This window comes from Drosophila melanogaster, chromosome 2R (assembly GCF_000001215.4).
Source record: "Drosophila melanogaster chromosome 2R".
Taxonomy (NCBI): domain Eukaryota; kingdom Metazoa; phylum Arthropoda; class Insecta; order Diptera; family Drosophilidae; genus Drosophila; species Drosophila melanogaster.
Window position 1 is genome coordinate 8,723,996 of NT_033778.4, and position 11,355 is coordinate 8,735,350.

At 45.5% G+C, this 11,355-nt stretch overlaps 3 protein-coding genes and 1 non-coding gene across 10 annotated transcripts; 2 read left to right on the forward strand and 2 right to left on the reverse strand.

Moving 5' to 3' along the window:
• Nucleotides 1–262: 262 nt before the first annotated feature.
• gcl (germ cell-less) lies at nucleotides 263–5,004 on the forward strand. Of its 2 annotated transcripts, NM_001299281.1 has the most exons (5): nucleotides 263–469; nucleotides 646–690; nucleotides 2,620–2,776; nucleotides 2,835–3,782; nucleotides 3,856–5,004. In NM_001299281.1, exons 3-5 carry the CDS (start codon nucleotides 2,643–2,645, stop codon nucleotides 4,478–4,480), a joined length of 1,707 nt encoding a protein of 568 aa, NP_001286210.1. In that variant the 5' UTR covers nucleotides 263–469; nucleotides 646–690; nucleotides 2,620–2,642; the 3' UTR covers nucleotides 4,481–5,004. The 2 variants fall into 2 exon arrangements, with proteins under 2 accessions (NP_001286210.1, NP_724708.1); NM_165622.2 differs by lacking the exon at nucleotides 646–690 and having other exon boundaries at nucleotides 3,853–5,004.
• On the forward strand, nucleotides 910–1,070 carry snoRNA:gcl-a. Its single transcript, NR_048066.1, has one exon. It is a non-coding gene; the product is annotated as a snoRNA:gcl-a (small nucleolar RNA).
• Nucleotides 4,969–5,506, reverse strand: CG30356 (uncharacterized protein). The gene has a single exon (NM_165623.2). The coding sequence runs from the start codon at nucleotides 5,468–5,470 to the stop codon at nucleotides 5,021–5,023; it is 450 nt and encodes a 149-aa protein (NP_724709.1). The 5' UTR covers nucleotides 5,471–5,506; the 3' UTR covers nucleotides 4,969–5,020.
• On the reverse strand, nucleotides 5,507–10,309 carry stmA (stambha A). Of its 6 annotated transcripts, none has more exons than NM_001014513.2 (9): nucleotides 9,797–10,309; nucleotides 8,681–8,885; nucleotides 8,470–8,623; nucleotides 8,165–8,410; nucleotides 7,927–7,968; nucleotides 7,686–7,816; nucleotides 6,754–7,617; nucleotides 6,069–6,693; nucleotides 5,507–5,884 (listed from the first exon to the last, which is right to left on the reverse strand). In NM_001014513.2, the coding sequence occupies exons 1-9, from the start codon at nucleotides 9,879–9,881 to the stop codon at nucleotides 5,732–5,734; spliced, it is 2,505 nt and encodes an 834-aa protein (NP_001014513.1). In that variant the 5' UTR covers nucleotides 9,882–10,309; the 3' UTR covers nucleotides 5,507–5,731. The 6 variants fall into 6 exon arrangements, with proteins under 6 accessions (NP_001014513.1, NP_001286211.1, NP_724710.1 ...); NM_001299282.1 differs by lacking the exon at nucleotides 9,797–10,309 and adding an exon at nucleotides 9,307–9,441; NM_165624.2 differs by lacking the exon at nucleotides 7,927–7,968.
• Between the last annotated feature and the right edge of the window lie 1,046 nt (nucleotides 10,310–11,355).

An 11,355-nucleotide genomic window follows, 5' to 3' on the forward strand; every position in this document is an offset into this window, starting at 1 on the left:
TTTCTAAATATTCATAGTTTATGTATTTTGTGTCCCCAAATGTAAATTGATATGTTTTTATTACTATTATTGAAGTTAATATTATTTTTAAAATTTACTTCGAAAGGAGCAACTCAAGATAGGTTTGTGCTTCCGCATCGTAAAGTAAATATTAATTTTAAAAAGTACGGTAAGTGTGACCGGTGCGAACGCTAAAGCGCCAATCCGCAAACATCGATAGCAGCGATGCAATCAAAATACATGCTTTGCTATCGTAGGGTGACCATAACTAAAAGATTTGGAGAGCCAACTGCAGCAAAACAGAGATAAAATTGACAGCGAACGGAATTGAAATGGCTTAAACCGCATGCCTAATCAGACTCGCGTAGAATTTTAGCCCGTGTTTATTTTATTTATTGAAACGAAGCCAGTGAACGTGGGGTGCAATTGCTGTTATATAAAAGTACGGCACTGTAACTGCAGTTTTACAGTAAGTTTCGTTTATCAGTTCCCCTTTGTGTACCTTGTTTCCTTCAGTTTTGCGTCGTTCGTTAGCGCGCTCTCTGTCGCTCTCTCTCTATCTCTTTAGTACGTATCCATCCCACCCCTTCTCTGTTATTCCCAACTACGTCACCCACCGAATTCACTTTTGTTTGCTATTTATAGCTGCGGATTAACTGCACTTCGCAGCCAGGAACATGGGGATATAAAGTGAGAAAAAGTTGATGGTCTGGTGGTCCGTTTTCCATATCGCTAATCGCGTGTTATCAGGGCCAAACAACAGGCCATCGTAAATAAGCGTTTTAAGCTGTCAATCAGCTGATTTTGCATCCATAAATAAAAGAGTGCTGCTTGTAGCCTTATCTGTAGGTTAACCACATATATTAACCTGCTTCAAACACCTTTCTCCGATTTCGGACGTCCCAAATTTTCCAGCCGCGGTGGCTCAGTCGTCTAAGGCAACTGGAATTCCCTACGAAATCAGTGCGCGAGTTCGAGTTCGAGTCTCCGCCCATGCTTGTTGGCTTCTTCCGACGATCACCCACGTTATTTAGCCGTTAACTCCTTGGGCTACATTAATTTTTTTTGTCATTTCCCTAACTTACATGTGTAAAAAAAAGAGTATCTTACATGTGTTTAGTTTATCTCAAAAGTGGAACAATCCTCCTTTAAAAATGTTTGGAGTGGGTCTTCAAAGAGAAGATCATATGCTTACGTTTTTATAAACTTAAACTTCCGGATGATACATTTCGAAAGCAAACCTTATCCCCCAAGGTGCAGTAGATAAAATCTGTCAAGCGTGAAAACTTGTTATTAAGTTTATTTTAAACATGTTTTAAAATCGTTTGGAAATGCACTTTATCTTACCACCATCGAAACAAAAGCTTCAGGCACTGCAAATGTTTCAAAAAAATTAAAAATAGTTGACTATAATAACATGTATGTTTACCCTAAACCTTCCTTTAATTTCTAAACTACGACTTTTGGAAACTCGGGTTATACTTGGAGGTCCGGCTTTGTTTGGTGGTCTTGGTCATCCCCCTTTTGTTTGTTTCCCTCTCAATCTTCAATTCTCTCTGCTCTCTGGCTTCAAGTGGTGACGTAATTTAAAGCGCTGCAATCGTCTTGTTTTGGTCTTATAAGAAATACACGCTTTGGGAACCGGTTTGGAACACTACTCTTGTTTTCGGAACTGCGCCACACCAAAACAAACCTTTCTCCACCACGGCAAAATCATCATCATCATTATTTTATGCTTAGTCTGCGTCCGAATAGATATCCATAGTCCGAGACTGTCCGGTCGCCCATATCAATGAGATCCAATGAGGTGACGAAAGCGTCCGTTTGATTGTTTATGGGCAGCAAATACACATATATACGTGTAGTAGCAGTAGCTTCCAACGCGGCCTTGACATGGTTACATCAGCTCGTCCAGTTCCAGCATTTGGCGGCAAAGCATAAACACAACATATACGCGCATGGAATCGAGCTCGTTTGATCTCATTCTAATTATAGAGTCCCGCCCCTTTAAAATTACCCAAATATGTTTGCGCTACAGTGCGGTTCAGGTCGTTAAAATCGCTTTGAACGGATGCTTCTCTGTTTCTTACTACATTATGTATTCCATGCACACAATCTTAATAGACTCTACAAATTGAATTGCATTTTGTCGACCTTAATAAAATAAATGTTGCCTTTATACACACCTTTAAAAACTAAAATACTAAGATACATGACTTGTAAAATCTAATAATTAGTCTTGGGCTTATTGCGTACCTAATCAAAAAGACTAAGCTAGATATCAGTTCAGTTACTTGCAATCTACAAATGACTTTAAGTTTTCCGAGCATCGCTGCTCAGATATCTTATGACATCACCATTGTTTATGAATGGATGCGCTTTCCACTTGGTTTTAGGGCCTGTAAAGTCGCCCACACTAATGTTCGCCCACCCGGGAAAGGTTTCCCCGCCTTAACAGCGGCTGGCGTTACAGTTTGGCGGAATGAAACTGGGTCAACTGGTTCCATTGAGGGCACCATCAACACGCAATCTGTCAGATCGATAACAGACCGCATTTTTATTGTAAACTCTATTCATGTAGGGAAATCTAAAAAAAAAATTGTATATATGCTGTTTCAGAGTAAGAATTCCTGCGCTCAGCCATGGGTCAAATAGTGGGATCCATGCATATGAACGTCGCTGAGGTGTTCAGCAATCGACGGAAGCGGAAGCGCAGCACTGATTCATCTTTGGGGAAGGATGATCCGGCCCAGTTAGACACCACTCAGCCCAAAAAGTAAGTGGTTACCTTAATTAATTTAAGGTAATTTAATTTACCTGCTTAATTTCCGCAGAAAAAAACTTCTTACTACCACCCAGTACATATACAAGGCGCTCTTCAAGGAGGAAAAGAACTCGGATGTGGCTGTCATGGCTCTGGATAAGGTCTGGCACCTGCATAAGGTGTACCTGAGCCAGAGTCCATACTTCTATACTATGTTCAATGGGACGTGGCGGGAAGCCCAGCAGAATTTCATTCAGATCACAATCCTGGACGACCGGATCACCGTTGCTAGCCTGGATGCTGTCTTTGGTTCCATGTATTCCGATGAGATCGAAATCGAGTCAGCAGATGTTATCTCGGTATTGGCCACAGCCACGTTGTTCCACTTAGACGGAATCATCGACAAGTGTGCCGAGGTGATGGTGGATAACATTAGTCCGGAGACAGCTATCCAGTATTACGAGGCCGCCTGCCAGTACGGTGTGGTCGGAGTCAAGAAGTCCACCTTTCAGTGGTTCCAGATCAATCTGCTAAGCATTTATAGTAAGCAACCGAACCTGCTTAGGCACATCTCCATTGAGCTGATGAGTGCCCTGACCGCCAGTCCCGATTTGTATGTGATGCAGACGGAGTTCTCGCTGTACACTCTACTGCGCACATGGATGTTCCTACGACTGCATCCCGACTACGATCCAGAGGACCCGGTCCAGCGGGCGGAGGCGCTAAAGACGCAGGAGCTTTTGGTTAATGCCGGCGTGGAAACGCATGCGCCTAGTGGTGATGTCGTCCAGTGGACATACTTTACCAGCCGCTCGGAGGAACGCTCGTTCTTGGCCACGCCCGAGGGGCAGCCTTATGTGAAGGTCTTTCAGAAGCTACGAACCCAGTACCTGACCAACCACTACATGGATCTAAAAATCATATACAATGACAATATTATACCCAAGGAGTGGCTGTATCGGCACATTCACAACCACTGGGATGCATTACTACGTATCGATCATGGGCAGGAGGATTGGTAAGTCTTCTGAAGCCTCTCCTGGAATTATATCATTAAAAACTAAAATCCTTTTATTCTGCATTCACAGTAGTCCTCAGCAGCTGGACGATGAGCAGTTCTTTGAGAACTGCATGCGATGCGGACGTATGTTGCTTGAGCCTGGCTACCAGAAGTGGCGCTGGACGGGCTTCAACTTTGGCATGGATCTCATCCTGATCATGGACTCGCGTAGACTGAACATTCGTCGGCACCACCGGCACGAGCACGAGCGAGTGCTTAGCCTGCAGACGAAACGCAAGTTCATGGTCCGCACCACGGTGACCTCGATAAACGCCCAGCGCCAGGCAGTCTTCACCCAAACGTCCGAGATCTGTTCTCTTAGCCTCGAAAAGAACGAGGAGGTGCCACTCATGGTGTTAGACCCAAAGTTGGTGCATCCACTTCTCATTTCAATAAACATGCTGGTGGTAATGCCACCGAATCAGAGTTTCAAGGAAATTGTTCCGCTCAGCGAGGAGGCGACAACCTCTCTCTCCATACCCATTTCGGAAATCGGAGCAAACAGCGACAGACCGCTGTCCCCGTCCAGTGCTGATGATTCGGCCGTTTTCATTGGTGACTCTGAGCCTTCGACGCCATCCTCGCCAGCCCCACGGCCCAGAATCGCTTGGTCGGCTAGCGAAACGGGCGCAATCTGCGGACAACTGGCGTGCTGAGCACGTGCTGAGCAGTCCACCAAACCAATACCAGTACCACCACTACCACCATTTTTTTGTTCATTTACCCGCAGCAGTTCGGGCTCGTTGTAGTTGTTTTGTAAATTCGTTTATCGCCATCGCGATTAGCTACGGCTGATCACTCCATCTAGACGTTTGTACATCGAGTATAAGCATATCCGCAATCGTTTTGGAATGCGCAGATCTATATTTTTGTATATCGTTTACATCACTAGTATCATGTAATGACGCTTTACGTCATCTACTTAAATGGAGTAGACGCACACTCTAGTGCCCTCGCACAATATGTAGGCGTTGCAAATAGTTTGTAAATTTGGAATTTAAAGATTAATTGTTATGTTTAAGTAACAAGAAAAAACGCGGCAAAGAAATTATGGTTTAAGCGTCTTCGAATCCTGCAAGTTCAACGCATGTAATTACTGTCCCTAACACATTTTTACTCGCTAAATGTACGCACAGTAACTATTACCTTGAGTGATCATTTATTAAAGATTACACTTAATAAAAATCTGCTCTGATTTAGTTTTGATTGTGATCCAGGTCGAGAAGGTTCCTCACCACAGATTCCTGCCAAGACTTTAAAAAGTTCATCAACATCCACTGTGCCTGTGGTCGGCATTCTTCCCCAGCAGCGGATTTTCGCAGTTGCGCCAGGACCCAGTTGACTTTTCTGCTCCGCGATCGATACGTGTAGTTAAATCTTCGCGCAGCAGCGATAAAGGGTTCTTTCTCCGACAGACTCATGTAATTCCACACCTTGCCGGCAATTAGAGTTACCCGATCCGACGGCAAGTGGCCAAGGCAGTTGTTGGAACATTTTCGAAAGTAGGCCAGAAACTGAAAGAACGGGTTGCGTCCATTGCAATCGTTGTTTTGCTTTAGCATCGAATGTCCACTGATTGACGTCGCCTTGGCGGCACTGTTGCAATGGGCCGACCTTACTCTATTATTTTTTACAGCACGTCCCATTTTGGGAGAAATTTGAAATCATCTGAATACACGAGTCTAAAATATATATGTATACATATATGTATTTGTCTAACAATTAAATCAAAGTACATATTCGGGGTCGTTTAACAATTGAATTGTTTGCAATTAACAACAAAAAATTTAATAAGATTTACCTAGTTCCATACAGACACCAAACAAATTCGCTTTCTCAGCTATAGATATACATGAATTGATTAGAGAATATTCGCCGCATATCGTTTTCGGTTCGAGGGATACGGTTTAGTAGTAGAAGAGTTCCGGAAAGTTCGTCTCGTAGATGGGCTTCTCATTGCTGGCTTGCAACTGACTGGACTTGGTGTCGCTTTGCGTGATCTGACGCTCCACGGCTAGCGAGTTGAAAAGCTCGTTAAGGCGGTTCTGGATGAGATCGTGCTGTAAATGAATGGAAACATGACAATGTTTTAGCTCACTGCACCAGATATCTAGAGTTCCTTACGTACGAAGTTGTTTAGTGCTAGAACACTAAAAGCACAAGCATTTGTTTTCTAACTCGATTAGCAGTGTCAGTTAGACACAGCACTATGTTGTAAAGAAGAGATCTGATTTCTTCACTCACCTTAGGTTCTGTGCGTCTCATAAGGTCGTCAAACTCGCCCTCGCGGAAGGTGCGCACTATCTGCATCTGGCGCTCGCGTTGCTCCCGCTTAGCGGCCTCAGTTGGCTCCGCCAGTGCTCGCTTCATGGCATCGAAGTTGAACTCCGGCGCAAGGAGCTTTTTGCACACTCCCGGCGAGCTGCTAACGCTGTCCACATCGCCGTTGTACACCGTCAGATCCGCTGAGCTGTTGCGCTGCGTCAGCTGGTTGCTTACCGACTCCACCCAAGAGTGGCGGTGACCTGGGTGATCGGTCTGGTTAAGCGAGTACGGAGCACCGGTGTTGAGGCGTTGGGCGTCCATGCCCGCGTTCTGCAAGCACTCGCCCAGCGCCAACTTATCTATGGCCAAGTGCGGCAGCTGTAGATTGAATGTCTTTCCGGCTAGCTTCTTGGGCTCGAGCAGTGGGGGAAGGAAATGGCTGGCCTCCTCGCGCCGTGCGTCCACTATCTTTTGAGCATACTCCAGAAGGTTGTTGATGCCACTAACACGCGAGATTAGCACCAGCAGGCCAATTGAGATGGCGTGCAGACTACATTTGTGCACGTTTCCCAGAGTGTCCACGGTGCAGGCTACCTGCTGGATTCTGCAGGAGGTGGAACAACACGATAAGAATGTTTTTTAGATACTACCACAGCAATCATACCCGAGGATAAACAGAAGAAACTCTTGCACGGTCTCGTTGCAGGACATTTCCACGATGAGTAGAGCAGCGGTATTAAAACTGGAGGTCAGGGCGTCAACCCGATCCGACAATGCCATGGAGTCGATCAACGCCTGCATGATGTTGGCGCCGTATTTGTGCGTGAAAATTATGTCGGAGCGCGACGGCGGCTCTTGGGAGAGAGCCGGGTATGGCTTCACACTCACGCTACTGAGCACCTGCTCGTTCTGATGACGATCTAGAAGGGCCTGCAATATTTGCATCACAACCATGCGCGTGGGATTGTGTGGAGCGCGTGCCATCTTGAGCAGCGGCTGCAGGAAGGAGGCGGGGAATGCCTTTTCGAAGGAGACGGTGCTGTACTGAGTGCCAACCTTGAGCAGTGATTTAAGCAGAATGTTCTGCAGCATTTGATCTCCCTTGCTCTTCTTGGACAGGTCTGGCACGGTGTTCATGATGAACAGCATGATCTCGATCTTTTGATAGTCGGGATGATGGTTGGCAAATTCGCCTAGTGCGTTGATCAGCGCCTCCTGATATTGTGACTCCTCTGGTGTTATCTCGCTGGTAGTGCTCACACTCGTCCGCAGGTGGGTCAGCAGGTTGTTGATGATGTCCAGGGCCGAGGGACCGACACTTTCTCCCGCTGCAATAGCTATAATTTTCGACAGAACGACAGCGAGCGAAGTGCGCGTTTTCGGCGAGGACTTGAAGTTGTTGTCCAGATGCTGCATCAGCGTCTCCACAACGGTATACGAGTACTGTGGCTGTATGGAGATCATCACGATGCGGAATGTGTGAATGGCAAATGTGTTGGGAACCCACAACTCGTGTCGGTCCAAGTGGCTGTAAATCAGAAAGAGTAAACCTCTGATTAGCAACGAGTTGCTATTCTTCGCGGGGGTGCTACTTACGTCAGCAGCGGCTTTAGTACACTGCGAATGTGTCCGAAGGAGGCGCGTCCCACCAGCTCACGGAGAACTTCCTCGGCCAAGGCCGGTGGCGTCACATTGGTGGCGTCCTCTACGGGCGTTAGATCCCCGGACTACAGTGATAAAAAATGTGTTAGTATTGAGACCGAAACAGACGCTAAAGGTTACTAGTCAGAGTTTACTAATATGGTTATGTAATGGAACAATTCGATTTGATCATTACCGCCAGTAAATTTTTCTTCACGAACATAACGTTTACACAAAACTGTTTGGTTGTTGTTGTGTGTTGGTTGTGTTGTGGTTGGTTTGGGTTTGGTTTGCATTAACAAAATACACGAAAACGAAATGCAAAATACATCGAAATTAGTACAATAATTGGCCAATAAGACAGGCAACTGGGATGGATGACTGTATCCATCGCCGAAGGGCTGGACAAGGCTCAAGACCCTAAGAATACACACCTGCATATTGAATAGCAGCGAGGGCACAATCTTTTCCATGTGCTCCGCCTCCCAGATGTTCTCCACAAGATCGTCGGACACTGTTTTCCGGATGACGCCCTGCAATCCCTTGATTCCCGCCAGACGCAGACTGTCACGCATGCTAGCCGCATCGCTGTGGCACATCGAAGAGAACTTCGAGATGAAGAAGTCGTATCGTCGATGGTAAGATGGTGTGTCCTCGTTGATGTTGGCGAACTTCACAAACTGCAAGGGCAGAGGAGTGAGTAGAGTAAAGTGAAGTGTTCCACTAAGTGAAGACTTACCGAATTGGTGGCCATTATCTTAAGGTTGGGGTTCGAGTCCTCCAGAAGCTTTTGCACCATCCGCAGGAAGGACTCAACAAACAAGTTGAGTGTGGTCTGGGCATGACAAGCCTGCAGAAGCAGGTCCATGGCCTCCATGGCAATTTCGGCTAGTCTAAACAAGAGTAAAGATTAACAAGCTGATTACGTAGCAAGTTCTTGACCCACTTACTTATAGCGCTTTCGGTTAATATCCTTGGTGGCCTTTTGGTACAGGTACTCCCCAATCCGGTCCAGCTTGTCCGGCGAGCTCAGCGAGTAGAAGGTCAGCTTCTCCATGTTCGACTTGACCAGCCCGTCCTCAGGGTTAACCGGGAAGATGTTATCGACCAAGCGCTTGTAGCGCGGCCTGAGCGCTGAGCAGCATCCACAGCAGCCTAGAAGAGCGCGGGGAAATGCACAGCGGTTAGAGGGATTAGGCAGACAAACGTGGATGCAGCGGTAGGTGAACATGGCGCCACCGCTCCGCTGGAGAGAGTGATGGTGGTGGAGGCGAAAGTGGTGGTGTGAAAACCGACTCGGGTCGACTGGGTGCGACCACCATTTTCCGCTTAATCTTATCGCGATAATTGCCCCAGTGGACTATAGTTTTGCTGTTTGAATGATTGGACGGCTCATCGCTCGTAGGTTGATGGCTTCCGCCGCCCGACTTCCGCGCTGCCCCACAGAGCACCACCCAACTCCATCGATTTGTCGGTGTCGTCATTCCTCCTGGCCAATTGACTGGTGGCGAGGTCATCTGGCTCAATGGCCCGTGGCACGCCAAGCTGATGACACCTGAGCGCGCCGACAGCTTACCAGGCATTTTGGCGTCGCGATTCGCTTCTCTGGGTGTTTATCGCGGCATTAGATAATAAAACGCAGCGATAAAAGAGCGCAGCGCGACTTTTCTTTTGTTTTCCTTTCGTGGATGAGACACTCTCGGCCGACTTATCGATAGGCAAGAGGTGTGACCGTGCGATTAGTGCAGGCAAATACAGTGTAGAGTGCGGTGTAAGAACACTGCCATACTGTAAAATAATAATTGTATCTGCTAACTTGCAAATGATGCCCACTGTGCGGGGCTACAATGTGCTTTTTGAATTTCACTTCAAATCAACAAAAACTGGAGCTATTTTATTTTTATTTAATAGTTAAGAAGTAACAAATTAACTATAAACCGTAGTCAACCTTTAAACTATTTTAACATTTAATATTTCGTACATGTTTGCCTTCAATATTCTTATTTTATTAATTTATATAAATATTTTTACTTTTAGAGAAAATCTCCTTCATTATATGTACTTACAACTGGGATCCGTGCACTTTTGCACGAAGCTGTCGAAGAACTCAGGCAGTTCCGGTGGCTCGAAGCAGCAGCGAATCAAGGCCATTTCGGGATGCCAATATCAGGGATTCAATCAGCCCGCTCCGCCCAGGACGTTGACCATGAACTTTGGGTATTTTTAGCGCGAAACTTTGTGCCTCCGCACAGGTTGTTGTTGCTCCGGGTCAGCTGATGATGCGACTAACGGGACGAAAGCTCAGATTCACTGGCCATGGAGCTTTTTATGCCCATTGTGGCCAGCTTATATCACAGGGGTCTTTGCTTTTTGGCCTGGCCAAATGATGCCATTCGCACATTTTTGGAATGACACGCGGCTATGAATATTAATTCAGGTAATAAGTCCGTTTTATCCTACGTTCACTACTGTTACTGGGGAAAGGCAACCGACTTGGCAAACTATAACTGGTGGATAAAGCCTACAAATTCGAGATAAATAGAACACAAACCGCACGCAGCGAGAACAACAAACAGAATGGAAAATGTGCTTGGTGAAAATGTGTTTTTCGCACTAAAGCTCCGCGCACTTTTTGGGTTTCCTCCGCGAAGCTCCCCAGAGGCCTAAAGTCAAAGCTCAGGGGATAAGTCGAGCTTTCCGCCTCCCGCTTTTCATTCATAAAATGCGTTTTCGTGGGGGCTGAAAAGGGGGAGTCCTAAAATTCTTCGGCCTTCGCTACGTTTACCGTTATGGGCGCACAATTAAGCACTCCAAAACGAATTGCAAAACGACCTCTTGACAATTCACAAAGAGTACACTGAAAGAAGTAGCAGATGATTGCCCTTAAATTTTAATAATTAATACTAAAAACCTTTTAAAATTATTAAATTCCCAGCACTGACTGAAGAAAGGGTGTATAAAATTATACAAGCTTATGGCTTTCAGCTTATTAATACTGTCTACTGACTACTAACTACTTATTCGGTGGTTTAAAGCCACAAATTTTCCCACTGTGTATATTCAAAGAGCGCTTCACACGCCAGTATCGTGGGTTGACAACTTTATTAAAGCGAAATGGGTTCCTTCGATTTGACAGGGGGTTACGGGCTGGGGGGTCGATGTGGACGTGCTTTATAGTTTCTTGACCGACGATGACGATCGATGATTTATTTGTATGTGCTGCTTATTTCTCTGACTTTTTGATTAATTACTGTGATATTCAAATATTCAAGTGTGTGACTGTAAAAACGCAAAGGGTGATAATGTAAATACAGAGGTGCTTCAAGAAGTAGAACCAGCTGTCACAGGGTTTTATACCATTTTTAAGTGTGCTTTATTGAATCAAAAGTTAATGTAAAGGAATACATTTTTGGATTTTAGGTAGTGTAAATACACCGCTTGCGAATTAATCTTAGTTAGGAATTTGTATTGAAAATAAATCTTCTAACTTCTGAGGCTTTCAAGTTATGGTAATATTATTTAGCTGGAAAGAGTCGTGTAGAAGCACTGAATTTTGTTGAGATGATGTTTTAGTGCTAAGCTATGAACATATTTCACGCTTTGTTTACCTTTGTGGCCAGGGATT

Coding starts and splice junctions, on each gene's coding strand:
- gcl (NM_165622.2), top strand. CDS start 2,643: ATGGGTCAAATAGTGGGATCCATGCATATGAACGTCGCTGAGGTGTTC. Junction 2,777..2,834: donor GACACCACTCAGCCCAAAAA/GTAAGTGGTTAC, acceptor TAATTTCCGCAG/AAAAAAACTTCTTACTACCA. Junction 3,783..3,852: donor GATCATGGGCAGGAGGATTG/GTAAGTCTTCTG, acceptor CTGCATTCACAG/TAGTCCTCAGCAGCTGGACG.
- CG30356 (NM_165623.2), bottom strand. CDS start 5,470: ATGGGACGTGCTGTAAAAAATAATAGAGTAAGGTCGGCCCATTGCAAC.
- stmA (NM_001014513.2), bottom strand. CDS start 9,881: ATGGCCTTGATTCGCTGCTGCTTCGAGCCACCGGAACTGCCTGAGTTC. Junction 8,411..8,469: donor AGATAATGGCCACCAATTCG/GTAAGTCTTCAC, acceptor CTGCCCTTGCAG/TTTGTGAAGTTCGCCAACAT. Junction 7,817..7,926: donor TGAAGAAAAATTTACTGGCG/GTAATGATCAAA, acceptor TTATCACTGTAG/TCCGGGGATCTAACGCCCGT.